The 22761-nt window shown below is 28.4% G+C and overlaps 2 protein-coding genes across 4 annotated transcripts; both read right to left on the bottom strand.

Annotated features, from left to right (window-relative positions):
- Window positions 1-370: 370 nt before the first annotated feature.
- LOC105794028 (mitogen-activated protein kinase kinase 2) lies at window positions 371-5256 on the bottom strand. 3 transcript variants are annotated; one of them, XM_012623030.2, is made up of 9 exons: window positions 4960-5256; window positions 4766-4850; window positions 4173-4319; window positions 3009-3233; window positions 2751-2933; window positions 1977-2200; window positions 1812-1857; window positions 1613-1712; window positions 371-812 (listed from the first exon to the last, which is right to left on the bottom strand). In XM_012623030.2, the coding sequence occupies exons 1-8, from the start codon at window positions 5046-5048 to the stop codon at window positions 1623-1625; spliced, it is 1089 nt and encodes a 362-aa protein (XP_012478484.1). In that variant the 5' UTR covers window positions 5049-5256; the 3' UTR covers window positions 371-812; window positions 1613-1622. The 3 variants fall into 3 exon arrangements, with proteins under 3 accessions (XP_012478484.1, XP_012478609.1, XP_012478543.1); XM_012623155.2 differs by having other exon boundaries at window positions 371-805; XM_012623089.2 differs by lacking the exon at window positions 371-812 and having other exon boundaries at window positions 1422-1712; window positions 4960-5254.
- Window positions 5257-13840: 8584 nt separating this feature from the next.
- On the bottom strand, window positions 13841-18012 carry LOC105803154 (pre-mRNA cleavage factor Im 25 kDa subunit 1). Its single transcript, XM_052633295.1, has 7 exons — window positions 17725-18012; window positions 17588-17633; window positions 16902-16995; window positions 16660-16733; window positions 15727-15813; window positions 15511-15621; window positions 13841-14038 (listed from the first exon to the last, which is right to left on the bottom strand). The coding sequence occupies exons 1-7, from the start codon at window positions 17877-17879 to the stop codon at window positions 13967-13969; spliced, it is 639 nt and encodes a 212-aa protein (XP_052489255.1). The 5' UTR covers window positions 17880-18012; the 3' UTR covers window positions 13841-13966.
- Window positions 18013-22761: the final 4749 nt, after the last annotated feature.

Here is a 22761-nt window from a genome sequence, read left to right as displayed (position 1 = left end):
GCCTTGTATTAAGTGTCAACTTACATTTTACCTTCTTTACTAAAAAAAAGGGGACAAATTAGTCATTGCATGTTAAATCATAGAGCAAAATGGTCATTTCAATTAAAAAATTTATTCATTTCTACTATTAAACATTGGTATGGCTAATAGAATAACCAGACAGATACAAGTGGTGTGCCCTGTGTACTTTATTCTGACTTATAGATATCAACTTTTAATCGTAGAAATCGATGGGATTTTTAACAAAAGAATCATTTTACTCTTTTATCTAACATATAGAGATTAATTTACAATTTTTGAGTTAAGAGAGCAAAATGCAATCCAAATCTTAGTACAAAAGTCTCCATTATAGTTTTACCGAACATATGGATAGAAGAAAAGGCAAAGTTGATTGGCATATAATACCATGGATTTGATGATTTTTACATGTTTTGCAGTCAAGCAGCTCTTTGAGGTTAAAACCCTACGTCCTAACAATACATCCATACACATTGTTGCTACAAAGATTGTCAAATTTATTCTTCATCCAAGAATCAACCAGAATATGGCTAACACACAACATTATCTTTCAAATATGGGAATATTAACACACAGCAATAAGTTGTACCTCCGATCCGATATTCGACTCATCTGGCAGTGGAACTTTTTTTATTTTCTTTGATGCTTAATTTCGGGCCTTGCCATCATGACGGCTGCTCGAATAAGTCCTGCACTTTAGTGACAACGAGAACTAAAAATCGTCTGTAGTTCTAAAACTTTGGGTTTTGTTGACATTCTTTCAAGTCCGATCGGCTATTTCTGGAGCCTGAACCCTGTCAAGAAGAAGGTAACTGTTGGTTTTGCTTTGAACAGTTACTTGCAATCGAAGCATGAAGAGTTCCTCTTGTTTTCCAAGCACAAAGATAAAATATTTTCAAAAAATACCTTTTTAAGGGTAAAAATACTATGAAGGCCCTTATACTAGAAGTCAAATTGCGCTTTTCTCTCTTTACTCAAAAAATGAACAAAGTAATCATTTTACATTAGATTAAAGAGCAAATTTGTCATTTCTTTTAAAAATTTCATTCATTTCTATTATTAAAAATTGGGGTGGCTAACAGAACAATCAAATAGTTTTACATGGCATGAGATGTGTACCTCATTCTGGCATATATGAACAAATTTTTAACAATAAAAATAAATGACATCTTTAACAAGAGGACTAGTTTGTTCTTTGATCTAATGGACAGTGACTAATTTACTTATTTTTTAGTAGAAGGGGCAAAATGTAATCCAATATTTAGTACAATAGCCAACTTTAACCCCTTTTAAGGGAAACAAGAAATTAACAAGACTCAACCCCCCCCCCCCGGGTTTAAAAGGCATGAAGCGCTTTATCACCAATTTCATTATTTGTATCCTAAGCTAATACCATTCATATATGAAGCAAAGACAAGATGGTTTTCATTTCATCAAAGTGAAAACAAGTTCTTCAACAATAAGAAACGAAAGCCTTATGACCGGTTCCAGATCAAAGCATTTGAACTTTTAATTCCGAGGCGGAGTCCTGAAGTAGAGGAGAACAATCCCATATTTAGAAAATTTATACCACCAAACCTAAGCATAGACCTACCACTTAAGTTCTAAAGTTGTGCGAGTGGCGATCCGGAGTTGTTGAAGTAAGACGAGAGGTCCACGTCCAAGTCATTGTACATGTTCAAGAATGGAAGTGCCTGCATGCACATTGAAACTCAGATGTAAACTTATATGTAATGAATTTCTTGATGCTTGAAACAATGGTGTGCCATAGAGGAATCCGGATGTTTAAATACCAGCAATTCGGGTGCCGACTTTCTTTCTTTCGGGTCCTTTCGTACACTGCCATGTATAAAAGAACCCCAAGGCCGGGTGATGTAAACTCGTATGGTAAAAAAATTCTATAAAATCCAAGTGAAAAAGAAAAAAAAAGGAGCAAAATTCGGGAGAAATGATCTAACCATGCAGAAATAAACGAGCAAAACTCGGGAGAAAAATTATTTGAAGGTGCAGAAGGTGGTGGTTGTTGAACAATTTGTTCCATGAGCTCATAAAAATTTGTCCATCCTTCCGCCTGGTCGGGTGGGGAATACGGGAACTCACCAGTTGCACACTCAAGCAACACTAGCCCCAAGCTCCAAATATCACTTTTATTGCCATAATTACCACCAATAATTCTCTCAGGCTAACAAATTAAGTATATTAGAAATTAACAAGCTAACATAAATTTTGAACAAATTATAGTAAAACAACATTACTGATCTACTAATAATTTGTTTCCGATTAGCAAAGAGACTTGAATTAAGGAATAGATTTTAGAAGGATAAAAATACCATGGAGACCCTTGTACTAGGATTAAATTATATTTTATCCCTTTTACTAAAAAAACGAGTAAATTAATTTCTATACATTATATTAAAGAGCAAACTGGTTTTTCAATTAAAATTTCATCAATTTTATTGTTAAAAACTAACATGGTTGGTTGATAGAAGAACCAAATAGTTACATGTGACGTGCCATGTGTACCTCATTTGACATATATAGACCAATTTTTAACAATAAAAATTTTTAATTGAAATGACCAATTTGATCTTTAATATAATGCACTGCTTAATACTTTTACTATACTAAAAGCTTTAAATGATTTCCTGTTCAATTGTAAGAATCAGGCTCATAATATACAACCATATTCAATTTGATGGGATTTATATTGATCATAAAGGTAAGTTACTTACCGACATATAGTTGTACGTTCCAACAAAAGTGCTTGCTAGTCCCGAGGTGCTTGTCATTATTGCACTAACACCAAAGTCAGTAATCTTGACTTCTCCTCTATGATTTATTAACAGGTTAGACGGCTTTAAGTCGCGATGGATAATGTGTTTTTCGTGATGAAGATAGATCAAGCCCTGGAGCACCTGCGTTAACGAGAGCCATCTTCAAAATGCATACCGAAATAACTTGATATAATTCGAAGTTTCGAGTGTACCAACCTGCTTACATATTGCAGCAAGATACGGTTCGGGAATGGATTTAACCTTTTTCAGAAAATCTGCTAAGGATCCTCCATCCATATACTCCAAGATGATCGAAATGGCACCGTTGTTAAAGAAAGACTTGTAACAAACAACAACATATGGACACTGAGAGGATTGGTTTATTTTCAGTTCTTTTGCTATCTGCTTGCGAGCCGACTCCTCGATGTTCATTTGAATAACCTGATAACAATGGAACAACAATATCTGCTTCAGAAGAATAGCTTCTATGATATCAAGAATTCATAGAGGTAACAAAACCAACAACAGTTGCCTTTCTATAACAGGAAATACATCAATACTGTAACCCAAATCACTCTACGTATTTTGCATCAATCCACTTCGAATGGTAGGTGCATGCTCACAGTTAAGTAGGACAATTGTGATAAATGCCTACTTCATCCGCCCTGTCGGACTTCTATGATCACTATGTTACCCCTTATAATCTTTAAATGTATTTTTTATATATATTTAGTATACATATATAAGAGTCATAGATATGTGAATATATTAGACATACTTTATATATTTATATTATACATATATACTAAAAATTATATATCAAAATTATGTTTATGAATAAATTAAAATACATAATTTCATAATATTAAATTGAAAAATCATTAGTAAAATAAGTGAGGTGGGAGCAGTATGGAGCTGTTATGGATATATAAAAGAAACGGTAAATTGTACTAGTAATCACCCAACTATTAATAAATTTATTCTTTGATCATTCAATTATGAAAAATTATAAAATGATCATCAAATTATTCATTTTTTCTTTCTTGGTCACTCAAATTATACCATGTGTAGATGTTGAGGTTAAAATTACTATTATGACTATTTTAAAAGCTGCCACGATTGGTGAAGAAAAGAAAGAAGACAAAATTGAATAGTTGACCGCCTATTTAATAACATTTCATAGTTGAGTGAATAAAAAAATATTTATTAATAACTGGGTGACTATGAAATTTACCTAAAAGAAATCTATGGACATGAATGCTTTCTATGCAAAACCAGGGCGGAGGTTAATGAAGCAATCCCTGCTTCACCTAAAGGGCAATAATTTTTGCTTCTAAAAAAACAAACAGAAAGTGTTAAACCAGGCATTTTGACAAATACCTTTAATGCAAAGAACTGGAGAGTCCATTTGTGTTGGACCAATTGCACAATTCCACCATTACCTTTTCCAACAACTTTAATCGTATCCATATCTTCCAAATTCAACCGATTGTCAGATTCAGCTTCTGATGGCTTAATTAGCGAAGGCTTTGAAAAAGAAAGAAAGAAAAGAAAAGAAAAGAACAAGTTACAAAATTTTGAAACCGGAAAATAACAATTCAAGCTTATGTAAAGTAACCCGGCAATACATTTAGAAAAAATCTGAATAATAAAAATATTTTTTAAAAGGTCAAGATGTGCTACTAGTCCCTGTACTTTGGTAAAGTTTAAGATTAGTCTCTATACTTTTCTTTTAATTTAAAAATCCTAATCCAATCATTTCATAAAAAACATGATAGCCTAATCAATGTCATTGACAAATTTTGATATAAATTATTAATAATTTTGATAATTGAATTAAGGTTTTCAACAAAAAAATAAGAGAATTTATTTATTTTTTAAGTATAAGCCATGAGGAATAAATCTCAAATTTTGTCAAAAAGTAGAGGGACTAACAGCATATTTTAACCAAATTTCTTTTTGAAGAATCATACAAGTTCATGCTCGGATTGAGAGAGAATTCGAATTCCGTCCTTGTTGATGAGGAGATCACCGTCTTTGAACGTACCACTTTGTGTTCTGAAATGAAAAACATTCATCACCAAAATAATTTTTTTTTAAATAGTATCAAATTTGAAAAAAAAAAAACAAATAAAAGGACGTCGTAATAAGTAAATTAAGAGATTACAAGAATTTAGCGAAGGAATTGTCAGGTGCAGGAGGAGAAAGAGAGAGCTTCAAATTAGGGATTAAAATTCCCTTTCCTTTCTTCATCATTTTCGCCCCCTTTTTTTTTCCTTTTCTGATTGCTCTTTGTTAGGTGAGTGGGTGACAATGAAGTCTTCCTTTCTTATAAATGATCTTAGATTTTACACAGAAGAGGCAAAAGAAAAAGAGAAAATTGAGTGTTTTGGAATTTTTTTTTTTTTTTTAAAATAGAAGGTGGAGAGTGTTTCCATGGTTGATGAAGAGGACCAGTCTCTACCTTAACTTATAGAACATCCACGAGGAAGATGACTTGACTTCACGTTCCCATTTACTTTTCTTTAATTTCCCCGCGCCTTTTTTCTTCTTTTCTTTTTCTTTTAATTATCTTATCCTTAATATCAATAATTCATATAATTAAGGGTAAACTACACTCAAGGTCACTAAACTTTTAGTAAGTTTATATTTTAGTTACTCAACTTCAAAAAGTTACAAAATGATCACTGCACCATTTAAAAGTTTTTATTTAAGTCACTGGGTTGTTAATTTTTTTTAAAAATCCAGTTGGTGAATCCAAGCAACAATTCAACGATAGGTACGATATTGGATCAATACCCATCGATGAGTAGAATAATATACCTTAGATCCAAGTCAATATGATGATCAGAGTCGGAGATCGGAGAAGAAAGTTGTTTGGAGTTTGATTTGTAGATTTGTGACATTCAAAATATTTCATGAAAAAAATGAATTGTAGAAGAGAAGGGGAATGAGCGCTTTCAATTGGTGTAGGCGGTGCAAACAACGAAGGGCATACAACAATGATTTTAACAACTTAGTTACTTAAATGAAAATTTTTGAATAGTTTAATGACCAAAGCATGAACTTGCTAATTGTTTAGTGACATTAAATATAATTTACCCTAATATATTTATTATATATATAAACTAGTTTTTTTTATTGTATGTATTAATTATATTATATTTAATTATTTCTTAAAAGTTTTCTTAAAATTTGTAACCTCGGTTACAAAATTAAAACATAATAATATATAATTTTAAATTTATAATATATAAAGAAAATACATGATAACTTTTTAAATCCCTTTTTGCTTTTTGGAGTTTTATATATTTCAATTGGGAGGGTTAGGTTAGTTTTGCTAGGGTTAAATTCGAGTTTTAAAATTTTTAAGTTTTTCGATTTGGATCATCTTAGTTGAGAGTGTTAGATATGATTGATCTGGATAATGTTAATTTGGTTTTAATTTTTTTGGTTCATTCCAGTTTGAATTAGGTTTTGAGTCGAGTTTTCGAGTTAAATCAATTCAGGTTCTAGTCACCTTGGATTGGGTCATGAGTTAATTGTCGGGTTATTTTGAGTTTGTGGTTTTCTTTCTGTATTTTCAAGTTCAAATTATTTTGTTTTTGAGTCATTTTTCTGATCATTTTGAGTCCATGCCATTTCTGATTCAAGTCATGTTCATGTTTATATTGAGCGAATTAAAATTTATTAACTTTTGATGGTGAAATTAAATTGAATTAAATTTATATTTATATTAATTGAGTTGACTCAAAATATATATCGTTGACTATGCTTTTATTATTATTATTTCTTGTAATTGTTTTAGAAAATCATTTGTATTCATATAAATTTAAATATTGAAAATTACTCTTCGTAATTAGTTTAATCAATCCGATTGAACCAACAATTTAAGCTTTTCACAAGTTCACAATGTTTTGCACTATTTTCGATTATTTATCATTGGTCAAACTAATCAATTCTTAATTCTCGATGAATCAATTTCATCCTAAAAAGCTAAATAATGTTTTTTTCTTGAAAATAAATCCAATATAATTTGTTTGGTTTATGACTTGTAATTTTTAAAAATATATATATTATAATTGTAAATGTGAAACACTATAAATTATAAGTGTAAAACCAAGCTTAAAAAAGTCATAATGCATGCAAAGCAGTAGTTGAAAAGAACACAAATTTATTAAGTTGGATTATTATTATTATTATTATTATTATTATTATTATTATTATTATTATTCACATTGACTGAAGCCAGTTGAATCAAACATATGGTTGACAATAAAACCAATGGAAGACATAATTAGGTAAGCATTGCTGTCTTTTACACAAAATTAGAATTATTTCCACAAAGTTCAATTTGGTGAAAGGGAAATCAAAAGAAAAAAAATTTAGAATATTTAAATAAATTAAATAATAGTTTAACTATTGAAATTGTTAAGATTTTATGTTTTTATGTTAGTATAATTACGTGGTGTATTAATAATTAAATTTTGAAAGAAAATATAAATAATATTAATAATTAAGCTAAATTTTTAAATAAAATAAAATTTTTAATTTGTTTAGAAATCTAAATACTTGTTAGCTGACCCGCCTGTCGAAGTCAAATCTAAATTTTTAAATAAAATAAAATTTTAATTTGTCGTAGAAGTTGATTTATTTTACTTTTTGTTAAAAATTGATAAATTAGTTTGTGTACGTTAAATCAAATGGTAGTATGATCATTCTGTTAAAACTTTTTAATCTATTTCTACAATTAAAAAGTTGTTCTTGTATATTACATAAGGTATATGTGCATGCCACGTAGGGCAGAGCTAGAAAATTTAGATTGTGGGGTCAAACTTTTAAAATTAATACATTTATAAAAGTCATATAATCTAGTGTATAATAAATTTTTTGTTCTTCTTCTACTTCACGGTAAATTTTCTTTTAAAATATTTTCTCATTCCTGTTAAAATATTTATAATAAATCTAATCCTTAAATGCATAAAATTGTTTACAATGACTACATATAACTAATAAAAATTTTTTCAAAAAAAATAGTTAAGTATAATCACAATATTTACAATAATCACACTTGCAATAACAATTTCTGAATAAAAATACTGATTTTTAATCAATATTTAAGCAATTCAAGATTATAAATACAGTCAAACATAATTTCTTCAAGTATTTGTATTAATCAACCTCTAAAATTATTAATCAATCACGATGTTAGGAATCTTATATAAAATCAATGTCCCAAAATCATTCAATATATAAAAACTAAATCTTACATAAAAATCCTAGTCTATCACGAGAAAAGCGCAATCCTAACTTTCTAAAGGTTAATAAATAAAGCTTGAAAAATAAGAGTTATTACCAAATTAGAGAGACTCATTTGAAAGTATTGAAAGATTGAACATCTATATTGAGAGTGTGAGAGAATAAGAAAAATTCAAAATTATAGTGATAAGTGTTGGAAGAAAATAAAAAGATTAGGGATTTTTAGATTTTAGTAGGTGGAGAGAGTTTCATTTATTTTTATATAAAATAATTATTTTTCAAAGATTTTGACAAGACTTTTTCAAAATTTTCGGGGAATCAAATTTTTTATAAATCTACTTTTAAATATTTTATGGGATGAATACACCAATTATATAATTTTTAATATTTTTTATATTTTCTTTGTGACACTTCATGTGGCTCTTCCACAGATGCTACATGTCTCTGTCGGGTTATTCCGTTAGTCACGCTAGTTTTTAACAATACAAATGGATAAAATTTTTAACAAAAAAGATCAATTTGCTCTTTGATCTAAAGTACAAAAACTAATTTGCCCATTTTTTTAAAAGTAGAATGGGCAAAGTTCAATCTGATTCCTAGGGCAGGGGCTTCCATAGTATTTTTACCCTGTTTTAAATGGATTATGTTATGCTACAATAAATGATCACTATTGAATTAGACTTTTTTTAAGGTAAGATTTCGAGTTTTATTTTTGTGGATGGAAAAATTAGTTGGGAGAGTTTTTCTACTATTTAAAAGTTCAATCGAATTCAACTCTATATTTAACCCAATATAACTACAAAATACCGAAAGTTACGTACTATAGTTAAAATAAAATGAAAAGTTTAATACAAAGATTTGGTATCTAAGTTTGACACTTTATTCTTACATGGTACATGCATTTAGCAAATATTATATTAACTAATTCGAGTTGATATTGTTTAATTTGAGTTTAGGTTTAATTTGATAAAATTTAAAATAACTAATAATATCATAAAAATTTAAAATTTAAAACCGAAAATATCATAAAAATTTAAAACCAATAATATTAATAATTAGCTTTCATCAAATTAACCCTAAAATCTAAATTAAATACTTTTGAGTATCAAAATGTATAAAATTTACCAAATACAAATACCACATTGGATAAAAGCACCAATGTTTTTGGAACCGGATAAGCGATTGAACCGGTCATGCCATTGGTTTCTAGTCCAACCACCGATTCGATTTCAACTAAATAATTTATTAAAAAAAAAACTAGCCTGGTTTGATTTCCAGTCACCTATTTTTTCTCTTGCCATGAACCGATGCTCCTAGCAATTTTGATCCAATCAGTTTGACCAGCCAATCCAATCCCATTAGCAATTAACTTTTATTAAATGAATCCAAAAATTTAAATTAAATACTAAAAATTAAGGTCGATACTCTTGAAAACCAACATGTATAACTTTTATCAAATGCAAATATCACATCAGATAAAAAAACCAATGTGTTTGAAATTGAACTGATGGTTAAATCGGTTAAACTAACAATTTTCAATTCAACTAATTCGACCATCGATCTAATTCCAATTAAATAACTTATTCAAAAACCATCAAGTCTGATTTCGAATCAACTAGGTCTTTCCTTTACTCTAAATTGATATACCGATGGATTTGCAAAAAATACAAATACTATCGAACTCGGAATCGGAATCGGAATCGGGCCAAGAATTGAGGAACTCTGGGTTAACAAGGGAAAGGTCATATTTATGGCGATTCACATGCGTCGGTCTTATCCTCATCTGTACTTATAAAGAAAAAAAGGTTGGAAAGGGCACCAATTGGCTGGCCTTGCTGCAACAACAGGGCATAGCCGGCATTACTCCCCACCAGCTGGAGGTGGTCCACCCCATATTTAGTAGCTACACTTTTCTGATTGCCCACAAATGGTGTAACATAAATGTTAAATCACCTTTTTAACCTCAATTCTGTTAATTGTATTCAAATGTTTGTTGTATTTTTTAAAGATGGTTTAGATAAAATATTAAGTTTGAGCCTAAAAATTAGGCACTGGATTGAATTTGTGTTTCAATTTTTAATGTCCAACTAACAAGTGATTAGGTGTAATTGTAAGTTACATTGTATCAAGTTAAGTAAAGAAACCAAGAAAATTAAAAAATCGATTTGAACTGAGATATTTAGTTCGGTTCATATTTTGTATTATTCGGTTCAATTCTGGGTTGGTGTTATCACCCAAACCGCATAATTTTATTCGGATTCGATTTTTACACATGGAATCCATTTTATCCAAATAAAATTGAATGAAAAAAATCTATGTTTAAAGGAATAGTCCTATAGGATAATAAATTAACCATTTCAATTATTATTATTATAAAAAACAAGTAAATAGGATCATAAAAATTATAAAATTATGGAAATATTTCGTAATAAAAGTGTAGTTTTATATTAGAATAAGCGAATCATTTCTTAAATATAATAATTATAAGTATAAGTATAAATATAATTCTAATTTTAAGAAAATAATTTATTATGCTTTATAATATTTTGTTTATAAAAGAAATAACTTTCCACAATTATATATATTTGATAATTATGAATTTAATCAATTATATGGTATTATTGTAATCACTCAATTAAAACTAATTAAACTAAGTAAAAAATGACACGGACAAATATTAGGTATACTGATGATTATGTATTACCTTTCCTTTTAACAACTTTGAATGATTTATCAACTTAATAGCTCAACTTAAAATGATTTTTAAATAGTCTTATTGATGATTATGATATTAATATAATTATTTAATTCACTTTATAAATGTATAAACGAATCTAGAGATTGTTGTGAAAAAAATTTGGGCCCAAAACAAGGTGATATTGTTTTTTTTTTTTTTACAAAGTCCAAATTTGATATCGTCGAGCCAAACCGAACTACCATTATCGGTTTTGGATATTTTGATTTTTATTCAATACGGTTTTGGTTTCAAAAATGAAAAACCGAATGGAGTGGTTCAGTTCTATGTTTATCCAAAAACCGAACTAAATACACCCTTACATTGTATTTCCAACGGAAAAACGCATGTTTGAATCTTGGAGACAACATTGTTAGGAGAGGTAGTCACGAATCCCGAACATGACTCGTAAAACGAACATGAAGAATACCAAAAAGAATATAGGTTAAAAAATGTCACAAGTCTCTATACTTTTCAAAGATTAGAAATTTAATCTTTATACTTATATTTCATGGAATTTAGTTTTTTTACTTTTCAGATTTCAAATTTCAAGTCTAACTATAAACACTGTTAACTATTTTTTGTTAAATTCAAGTTAATTACAAAGTCCTTTTTTAATTACATGACTACCAAGTGAGGTTTTTTTTTTGGAAAATATCACAACAACGAATTTAACCAAAAAATTGACAATGTTAAAAGTTAAACCTGAATTTTGAAATCGAAAAGTAAGAAACTAAATTCCATAAAATATAAGTATAGAGACTAAATTTCTAATTTTTGAAAAGTGTAGAGACTTGCGGCATATTTTAACCAATAGTATATTCAATGTTAGAAGTCTAGGAGGCCCCGACTTGATTTTCCTATCCCGTAATATGTGAATTAATGTATACAAGTTATGTAATTTATTTCATATGAAAACTAAATATATAATATTTTATTAAATATTAAAAATATATATTATGTTTACAAATTCAATAAATAGAAAAATATTTGAAATTATTAAGTTTTAAAAAATCTAACATTAAAAATATATACTAACAAATTTAAATGGAGATTTAAGTTAATCAATTATAAATATCGAGCATTTGAATAAAAATTGAATTATATTTCAAATTGGATGGGACTTAAACAATTGTATATAATATTACTATTATATATAAACTCAACTCGAACTCGATCTAACACAAAACTTGGACTAATTTACTTTTTAGCATGTAATATAGACATCCACAAAGGAGTTTAACCTGTATTGCATGACCACAAGGGAAGGAGAAATTGGTTATTCGAATTGGATTAGTTAAATCGAGTACTAAGAAGTTGATCGTTTTTTAAATAAAATTTTGAATTTGAGTCTTGTAAATAGAGAAAACAATGTTAAGAGAGTTTATCTAAAGAAATTTAATCAAGATAAACTAAAAATGTTAAGGTAAACTATACTATTAGTTACTAAACTATGAGTAAGTTTTCATTTTGGTCACTTAACTAAAAAAGTTACAATTTGATCACTGAACTATTCAAAAGTTTCCATTTGAGTCGTTGGGTTGTTAAAATCAATGCTTTATGGCTTTCACTTTTCGCACTACCTGCACAAATTGAAAGTTTTTCTTATCCTTTTCTTTTACAATTCAATTTTTTTCATGAAACAACTTTGGATGTTACGAATCTGCGAACCAAAATTCAAACAGATTTTTTTCTCCAATCTCCGATACTGATTGTCAGATCTACTTAGATGTATGTCCCTCTACTTGTCGATAAGTATTGATCCACCATACCAATTATCAAATCATCTTTTGAAGCTTGATGAAACTTTAAAAAAAAATTAACAACTTAGTGATTCAAATAAAATTTTTTGAATAGTTCAATGACTTAAATGAATTTTTTTGAATAGTTTAGTGACCAAACTATAACTTTTTTTAATTAAATAACTAAAACAAAAACTTATTTATAATTTAGTAACTAATGGTGTAATTTACCAAAATAAATGCACCCAGAATCACGACAAAATTGGAAAAATCTTTTTTGGTACACACCTAATTTTGTCTAAACTAGAACTCACAAAAAGGCGACAAAATGGCTTTTCTTTGATTCGTTTTAAAAATAATTTAATCATTATACATAAAGTTTTAATTTTATTCAATTTTCACAAACTAAACACAATGTTATTGGCATGCTACAATTATATATTATATATACAAATAAATATATTAATTCAATATAAAAATATTTGTGAAAAATAGAACGTCGATAATGGCAATATATCGCAAAGAAAAATAAAAAATAGAACACATAAAATTTTACGTGGAAACCCTTTCTGGAAAAAACCATGGGTAGAGAATAAGAAAATTCACTATATTGAATTCGATTAATATAATAAGAGTATAGACTACATCTATTTATAGGTTTGTAAAACAATATTCTAATCAAAGTCAAATAGAAGTAATGCAGTAAGATTAAAACACCTTATTCTAATTAACATCAAATAGATGACATAAACTTTTATACGAATTTCACTTGTACAGCCTATCCCGTACCGCGAGGTGGAGGCCCCCACACCCCTCAGCCTTCACCCTTATAGATCCCCCTATCTTACACTCGTATTTTATTTTAACAAGAATTTGAGTCACACAACTTCTAACAATATGTATATATTTATTTCTTAAAATGTGCATAATTAAATGAAAATTAAAATTTCATGTGTGCTTATGAATCATAATTAAAGTTTCCTTTACATAATTCCACCGAATGAAAATTAATGTATTGAATTACACATTAAACAAAATCTCATATGTAATTTTAATATCTATACCTTTAAATCATAGATACAAATTATAATTAAAATTATATAAATGTTTTTTAATATTTTATAATATATAAATGGGATTAGACTAGGCAAATTTGAAGCTAAACATAATATATTTTTTTAAAGTTTACAAGTATAAATACATGTTTGAGTAACCCGTCAAGTATAGAATCAAACTGTTATAGCACAAACGAACTAAAAGCTAAAATAAATAATAAAATTATTATAGCACAAATAAACTCCGAATCAGAACTATTTAAACTTCAAATTAATTAGTTAAACTATTATTTATATATATATATACACAAACACAAGTGTTTTTCGTATTTTCATGATAATTACAAAAACTTATAGCAGTTGCTGTACCTATATATTCATATTCTAAATATCAATAATGTTGATGGAGTATTTGGACAGCAATTGCGGCACTCCTGATATTACCGTTCCATATGTCTACAAAAAGGAAATCACAAGAAATATGGTGAAAACATGGTTCAAATTTGATTTTAGTCCCTTTATTATACTTAAATTCGATATTTAATCCATATACTTTAATTTGACATAATTTAATATCTTTATTTTATAATATTATTAGTTAGTCCTGTTCAAAATATGACATTGATTTTTTTTTAAGAATAACCCATTCAACACAAAAAAAAAACCAAATTGGCATAATGAGATTGAAGGGTGTTTTTAAGAAAAAAAAATCTATGTCAATATTTTAACAATAATAGTTAATGTTGTTATTTATTGGGATAGAGTAATATTTAGTCTCTGAATTTTGCAAAATTTCACAACTTAGTCCTTGATTATTTTTTTACTCCATGGTAGTTATGGACTTTGACAACTTTTTTTCAATTTTGGCATGATATTGTACCACGTCATCACCTAAAAAATTATATTCTTTATAGTTGATGACATGGCACAATTTCAAAATGCCACATCATAATAGGGACCAAAGTTGGGGAAAGTTACTAAATTCCAAGAACGATGTTGACCAAATAAAAGTTCAAGGACCAAATTGTGAATAGATGCCAAATTCAGGAGCTAAATGTTATCTTATCCTTTAATTATTTGGACTAACTATTGATACAAAAATAAATGCATAAAATCATATCAAATTAAAATATAATAACTAAATCTCAAATTCAAACGTAATATATTGACCAAAACGACAATTTGACTGAAAATACTACATATGTTAAAGCTACCCCTAAAACATTGCAGTGAAATTGCAGCAAATTTTAATTGAATGTCAAAGCAACGGAGCATAAGCATGGCAAAAAAAATCTGAATTTGACGGATTTCAAATCCACCTAATTTGTTAGGTTCAGATTTTTTTTGAAAATTTGAATTTGGGGTAAATTGGGTGAAATTATGAAAAATAATTGGGTCAGAATTAAGGTCGGGTTTGAGGTAAATTCATCATCGCCTTGAGATATTTATGAAAAAAACCCCTTGTATGTATATTAAATTATTACAATAGATAAATAAATACATTTTAAGTTTAAGTATAAACTTAAAAAAAATATTATTATTTTCTTCAAAATAAAAATAAAATAATTAAATTAAATTTGGGTCGGGTTGGATCTTCTATTAAGTTTTAGGTTTGGGTTTGAGCGAATTTTTTTTTTAAGAGTTGAGATCAGGTCAGGACGGATTGTTTAAGTTTCAAGTTGGATTTGGGGTAAGCAAAAATCCGCCCTGTCATCCCTAGGGTGGAGGGAGGGGTTCACCCCGAAAATAGAAAATTTTCTATATAATCTATTAAATTTTTAAAAAACCACAAATTAGTATAATGATAAAATTACTCTTTGCTCCCAAAATTTATTATTAATTTCTAACCCTTAAAACAACTTTCTAGTTTCACCCCTCTATGTTCAAGCACCAATTTAGAGTTACAATTTATAGTTTGAACCTCGTACCTTGTGATTTTCATGAACCTGGGACAACGGAACCGCAAGCAATTTTAGGTTTTCGGGTACGATAAATTTCCGACTCTCCGGCAACCGGACAAGAAAGAGTTTGGTGCACTCCTGCAATTAAAAAAAAAAAAAAGAGATTCATCACTAAAAACTAAGAAAAAAGACATTAAACATTGCATGCAATAAGGGCTGTGTAATAATGTAGTAACAAAATACCTTGGGCTTTTTAACGGTGGGTGGTAAGTAGGGACACAACAGTGTTTCGAAATCATGTCGCCACCACATGCCTAGACACTCTCCCACCTATAACATATTTGACAACATTTTGATTTTTTTCATATCATATCCAATTATGAAAAATTATAAAATTATCGTTTAATATTTTAATTTTAATTTTTTATTAAATTTATCATTTAACAAAATCATGATACTACAATTTTTGTTATATAATATCCAAGGTGAAGGATGGGGTGACAGGATTTGAATTCATGTCAAATATGTGACAAAAATTTTAAACATAGCTCCATACAAGTCAACACCACAAAAAAAAAACCTCTATTCATTAAGATTTCCTAACTATGAAGTATATTTATACTTTATCAATTTTAATAAAATCCAACTAAATATTATCAAGGCATAATGTTAAATTTAGTCCTCAATGTTTGCATCTTTTGTTAATTTGACCCTTATTCTTTTTTATGCAAAATTTAGTCTTCACTTCTTAAAAGAATCAAATTATCTTTTAACAAAAATATTGACTAAATTATAGATAGTTTTCATCGATGTTAGCATGGCAACCTACGTGTACTTCATGTTGACACAATATTATTTGTTTTTAAAAATTATAAAAAAATTTCAAAATTGAAAAAAATATATAAGAAGTTTTTAAAAATTCAAAAAAAAAAAGCCCCGAAGTACACGTGGATTGCCATGTGAGATACAATATTTTTTAGTTAGTATTTCTATTAAAAAGCAAGACTCTTTTAAAATATTAATGGTCAAATTTGACTTTTTTTCTAAAGGTTGAGACCAAATTTAGTTTGAAAAAAATAAAAATTAAATTGACAAAAAAATATAAAAATTGGGGGTTAAATTTAACATTATACCAATTATCAAATAAAACTGAAAAATTCAATATCTAACGTTTACCTCCCATTCTGTTTCGTTGCCATCCCTGCTCGCGGAAAGCTTGTTGGAAAGCTTACGTCTTAGTCCATCAATATCTGCAAAATTCAGCTCAATTTTTTTTGGCTCAATGAACACTTAGAACATTGCCTTGTAGCCCAAGAAAGATTCACTCGATCAAAGTCAAGCTTCTGTTTTATATATATATATATATATATATATATATATATATATATATATATATATATTAAAATGTAGCAGCTTACCTGTTTCACCTGGCCTTAAACGACCACCAGGAAGCTTAAAGATGGAGTTATTAAGTTGGAGCAGCAACAAATGAGGGTGTTTGAACAACTCCACCTGATTCAACCCACTTTTGCTTAATACACTTGTCATAACAGAGCTACTCCTAGACCTCACCATGGTCATGTCATGACCCGATTTAAAAAATTTGAAGCCCAACCCTACTTTCAATATGTATTTAAGAATAACAACAAAGTATCTCATACATGGAAATTACTAAAATTTCATAAAGTCCTTTTATATTAAAAATCAGATTACATTTTACTCTTTATGTATTACATCAAATATAAATTGATTATTTTATTAAAATTTCATCCATTTATACTGTTAAAATTAGTATGATTATGGAATAACCAAACAATGACATGTAGCGTGTCATGTGTACATCATGCTGACATATATGAACCGATTTTTAACCATACAAATGGATGGAATTTTAACTAAAAATCAGTTTATTATTTAATTTAATGTATAGAGACTAATACAGAGACATTTATGATACTTTTACTTTTATTTCAGTAAAAAAATATGTATCAACATTTAAACTTAACATAATTAACGGGGTTAAGTATTTGAGATAATCAACAAAATCATAACTTAACCTAATAAAAACAGTAACCCAGAAAAAGAGTAGAGAAAAAGAACCAACCAGAAGAACAGCTTCTACCGATGTCCTCAATCCATAAGCAGCATAACTGAGAACCAACAAAAAAAAAAAGAAGTTAAAAGTAAGCCAAATGAACATATATATATAAAGATGTGGGGGGAGGGGGGAAGAAGAAGTACTTGGATTTCATCCTAGTAATACGATCCGACACCGTTTCATCCTTGAAAACAATGGCTTCTTTAGATCCAAAATAGTAACAACTTAAAGGGTAAATATCCATCTCTTTCCTTCCTTCATCAGTACTGCTACTATTATGTTCATCATCGTCTCCCATATTCTTAAATCTCCACAAAAGGAGTCATTTAGGATCGTTTCTTTTATAAAGAAAAGAAACATGAAAACGACGGCGGATTATTATATTAATTAGAAGAGAAAAGAAGTCGGTGGAAATTTGTCGTAAAACTGGATAACGTTCATTTAACTGTTAGTTTGTCCGGTATTAAAAGGGGTGGGTTTGGTGTTGGAACGTGGCGTTTTTGTATAGGAGAAACAACACCTGGTTTCCATTACAAGACGAGGTAAGTATGGTCGGTACGACAAAAGCTGACTAAAAATGTAGAAGACGATTGTGTACGTGGCGGCATATGTATGGGCTTGGTTAGTTTATTTCTTAACCTATGGCTAAGCTTCTCTAATAACGATCCGACGCATGGATTTTATCTTTAAAGTTCAAATATGAAGTTGAATTAAATTTTATATGGAGAAAAAATCTATGTTTAAACCCGTTTTGACTAATTCATTTAATCCTATTATTATTATTAACTAAATATGATCATACAAAAGATAAAGTTATGGAAATATTTCATAAAAATGTAGTTTTATTAAGTGAATCGTTTCTTAAATATAATAATTATAATTATAAGCATATTATAACTTTAGGAAAATAGTTTATCAAACTTTATAATATTTTATTTATAAAAGAAATAACTTTTCACAATTATATATGTTTGATGGTTATGAATTTAATCAATTATATGGAATATTGTAATCACTCGTTAAAACTAATTAAACTAATAAAACTATGACACGGAAAACTATTAGATATACTGATGATTTATGTATTAGATTTTCTTTTAACAACTTTTAATGATTTATCAATTTAATAGCTTAACTTAAAATGATTATGATATTAATTTAATTATTTAATTCACTTTATAAATGTATAAATGAATCTAGAGCATATATTATGATGGTTGTGAAAAAAATAAAAATTATAATATTAGAATTTTTTGAGCCAAAACAAGGTAATATTGTTTTTTTTTTTGACAAAGCCCAAAATTGAAAAGAATTGTTGAATCAAAACTAACTGAATATTTCGGTTTTTATTCTATACAGTTTCAGTTTCAAAAGTGAAAAACCAAATGGAACGATTCGATTTAATTTTTGTCTAAAAATCGAACCGAACCAAGCTGAATACATCCCTAGTCGACACAATCTTTTTTTTTTTTTATCCATGTTAGTTGTTCTCAAATATAGATGGATTGACGATGATGGTCGGCCCCATGAGGTGGAGTGGGTAGGATTTGATAACCCAAATGATGCTTCAATTCCTAAAGGTGGGGCTTGTTTGGAGTTGGAGAAATCTTCATGGTATAACAGTGTGAGGAAGAATGGCAATGGAGAGAAGCGGGAAGCAATCCACCATCGTTTTATAGTTGGTATATTCTGTTCTACCACTCGTCTCACTCTATTGTAAATATGTAATTTTAAAAGCTACTATTATCTTTATGGATGTTGGATGCATTAATTTTCACCCTGTGTCATTCCATTTTAATTTAATTTGTACTAACTATTTTTAATATTTTCGATAGTTTTAAAGAGAAATAAATATTTAAACATAATGAATTTTTTATAAAAATTATTATAAATTTATTCTTGTAATAACTATATATATGGAAGAGTAAAATAGTAATTTTATATAGAACACGGGTCGACGGAGCATGTGAAGCAATTTAAAAATTGATTTAATATAATTTTAATTTCAAAAAGTATATACATATATGTTTAATTTAGTGAAAAAGAAACTTTAGGGTTAAAAACTTGAAATATAATGCAGTCCAAGTCTAAGCAAAGGAAGTCCTCTCATATGTGTCCATCCTTGAATTATGGCGAAATATATTGCTTTGACTGACCTAAAGCAAATTCGTAGTGGACCCTTTCTTCATTCATTAGTTTGAGTTTTGCTTATTATTTGGATATATTTCCCTCATTTTCTTTTTCTTTTTTTTAATTATAAATTATTTTGTAAATAATTAAATAACGATGGGCGGTGGGCTCCAACCAAACGTGTCTGCTTAGGGTTCTTTTTTCTGCCGTTCTCCGACAAATGGGTAGTTTAATGATGGATATTGTTCAACTTCTATTTGTAACGGGCCACCGATGCAATAATACACTAATACTGCGTATTTCAAGTTCAAGCCGGTTTTTGAGCCCATTGGTTTAAAATTTTATAAAATATTAAAAAATATTTTTATTTGATATTTTATATGTTCTATAATTAAATTTAATTTAAAAAAAGTTAAAGTTGAATCCAAGCCAACTCAAAGTCTAAGCCTGATTTGATTCAAGTCAGGCCACCGTGCTGAGTGGATTGCTTAACCTTTGGACAGGTCTAAGTTCAAGTTTGAAGAGTTGATTTTGGAGTTATAAGATTTGAGTAAAGACGATCTCGGGTGAATCTTCTTGAAATCCAATGATAATTTATGTTGCTTCCTAGAATGCCAAAATCTCATGCGGGTGATTTTTTTTTCGAGTTCCTTAATCTACCAATTTTTTTTTTTTAGGAAAAGTGATAATGCACTCTTCTAATGAAGCTGAATGGTAAATAAAGATATTCACGGATTGGATCGATACTTGATTTAAAAAAATTTTGGCCGGTGATCGAGCTAAACCAACTTAAAAGAATCTGTTTTACTAATTAAATATAACAAAAATAATAATATATTTTTATTTAAATTTAATTATAAAAATATTTACATGAAATTCATTTTTATATTATTATAAATAACAAAACAAATCGAGTCAAGCTTATCAAGATTGAAAAATATAAACTTAAGTACAACTATGAACTCCTCCAATGGTTATGTATGACAAAATTTAGAAATATTGTTATCCAATCATTATTCCCTTAAAAACATAGGAATAAAAAGGGCAGAAAAACAACAAATAGTTTATTGGTAGTTGGTACTATAAAATGCAATCATGGTCGGCATGGCAACAACTGGTCCATTTTGAAATTGATTGTATCTAAATTTATTTATGGGTATTGGATGGAAGAGTGGGTGGGAAAATATTTTAGATAAATTATATTCAATATCACTAAAATATTAATAAATTTATGTTTTAATCACTTAATTTTAAAAAATTTATAAAATGGTCACTAAATTATTCAAATATTTTAATTTAAGCCATTGAACGGTAAAAATATTATGGAGGCCCTTATACTAGGAGTCGGATTGTATTTTGATCTCTCTACTCAGAAAATGGGCAAATTAGCCTTCATATGCTAAGTCAAAAAGCAAATCGATCGTTTTGTTAAAAATTTTATTCATATTTACTATTAAAAATTGGTCTTTGTATGTCAACAGGAGGTACACATGGCACGCCACCTGTCACAATATGGTTATTCTATCAATCATGCTATTTTTAACAGTACAAACGGATGAAACTTTTAACAGAATTGATCAATTTACTCTTTGATTTAATGTACATGGACTAATTTGCCTATTTTTTAATAGAGGGGCCAAAATGCAATTTGACTCTTAGCACAAGGGCCTCCATGGTACTTTAATTGTTACTAAGCTATTCGAAAGTTGTTATTTAAGTCATTGGGTTGTTAAGTTTTCTTTTTTAAGTCCGGCTAGTGAGTTCTAAGCAATGATTTAATGACCGGTACGGTAGAAAAACATATATTAGATTTGAGTTGATCTAATGGTTAGTGTTAATGATCGGAGAAGAAAATTGTTTGAATTTTGGTTTGCAAATTTGTGACGTTCAAAATTGTTTCATAAAAAAGATTAACTTGAACAAGTGAAAGAGGATAACTTTCGATTAGTGTGGGTGGTGCGAACTAGAGGTGCTCATGGGTCGGGCCGGGCCGGGCCCATAAAAAATTTCGGCCTGGGTCCTAGGCCGACCCGGCCCAAAATATGGGCCTAAGATTTTGCCCAGGCCCGGCCCGGGAAAAAATCATAAGCCCGGGCCCGACCCATTTTTATTTTAAAAATTTTAAAAAATTAAAAAAAGTATTTTAAAAATATTTTAAAATTAAAAAAATTAAAAAAAGTATTTTAAAAATATTTTAAAATTAAAAAAATTAAAAAAAAGTATTTTAAAAATATTTTAAAATTAAAAAAGTATGTAAAAAATATTTTAAAATTAAAAAAATAAATATATTTATTATATCTGGCCGGGCCGAAAAGTGGTGCCCGAGGCCCGGCCCATTTTCTAAACGAGCCTTGTTTTTTTGCCCAATCCCATATTTCGGGCCTATATTTTTACCCAAACCCTCCTATATTTCGGCCGGGCCACCCAGCTCATGAGCACCTCTAGTGCGAACAGAGAAAGTCATGCAACAACAATTTTAATAGCTCAATGCCTTAAATGAAAACTTTTGAATAATTTAATGACCATTTTGTAACTTTTTGAAGTGAAGTGACTAAAACAGAAACTTACTCATAATTTGATAACTTTGGGTGTAGTTTACCCTCTAAAAATTTGGTTTATTCTTGGTAACATTTTTCACAATATAAAAATTAAAATAAAAATTAATTTTCTTTCCTAAAAACCTGTTTAATTAAATTGATTTCATAAATTAACTAAACAACAACCAAATTCGAAAAATACTAATAAGTCAAATTTATGTAACAAAAGTAAAATATTAATAAAATTATGTGTAATTTAATTTTTAAAATTGAACGCAAACCCCAATAGTCTAACATTTCAATTTTGGTAACACAACCCCCAATTATTTACCTTTTTTATTATATTATCAATAATAATTTTATATCATTTTATATTTTCACTCACCAATGAATGTACTATAAATTTAATATAATTTAAATTAATATATAATACCTTAAATACGAGTGTAATTTCCTAAAATATAGCAATATAAATACATGAAATTGTCAATTTTAATTTAACCCTTAGATTTT

Source organism: Gossypium raimondii, chromosome 7, assembly GCF_025698545.1.
Source record: "Gossypium raimondii isolate GPD5lz chromosome 7, ASM2569854v1, whole genome shotgun sequence".
NCBI classification, from domain to species: Eukaryota; Viridiplantae; Streptophyta; class Magnoliopsida; order Malvales; family Malvaceae; genus Gossypium; species Gossypium raimondii.
Note: the sequence above shows the minus strand (reverse complement) of the source record. Positions and strands in the feature narration are given on the sequence as shown.

Coding starts and splice junctions, on each gene's coding strand:
- LOC105794028 (XM_012623030.2), bottom strand. CDS start 5,048: ATGATGAAGAAAGGAAAGGGAATTTTAATCCCTAATTTGAAGCTCTCT. Junction 4,851..4,959: donor AATTCCTTCGCTAAATTCTT/GTAATCTCTTAA, acceptor TTTTCATTTCAG/AACACAAAGTGGTACGTTCA. Junction 1,858..1,976: donor TGCTCGTTTATTTCTGCATG/GTTAGATCATTT, acceptor TATACATGGCAG/TGTACGAAAGGACCCGAAAG.
- LOC105803154 (XM_052633295.1), bottom strand. CDS start 17,879: ATGGGAGACGATGATGAACATAATAGTAGCAGTACTGATGAAGGAAGG. Junction 15,622..15,726: donor CCACCGTTAAAAAGCCCAAG/GTATTTTGTTAC, acceptor TTTTAATTGCAG/GAGTGCACCAAACTCTTTCT. Junction 14,039..15,510: donor AGGTTCATGAAAATCACAAG/GTACGAGGTTCA, acceptor TCCTTTTTGTAG/ACATATGGAACGGTAATATC.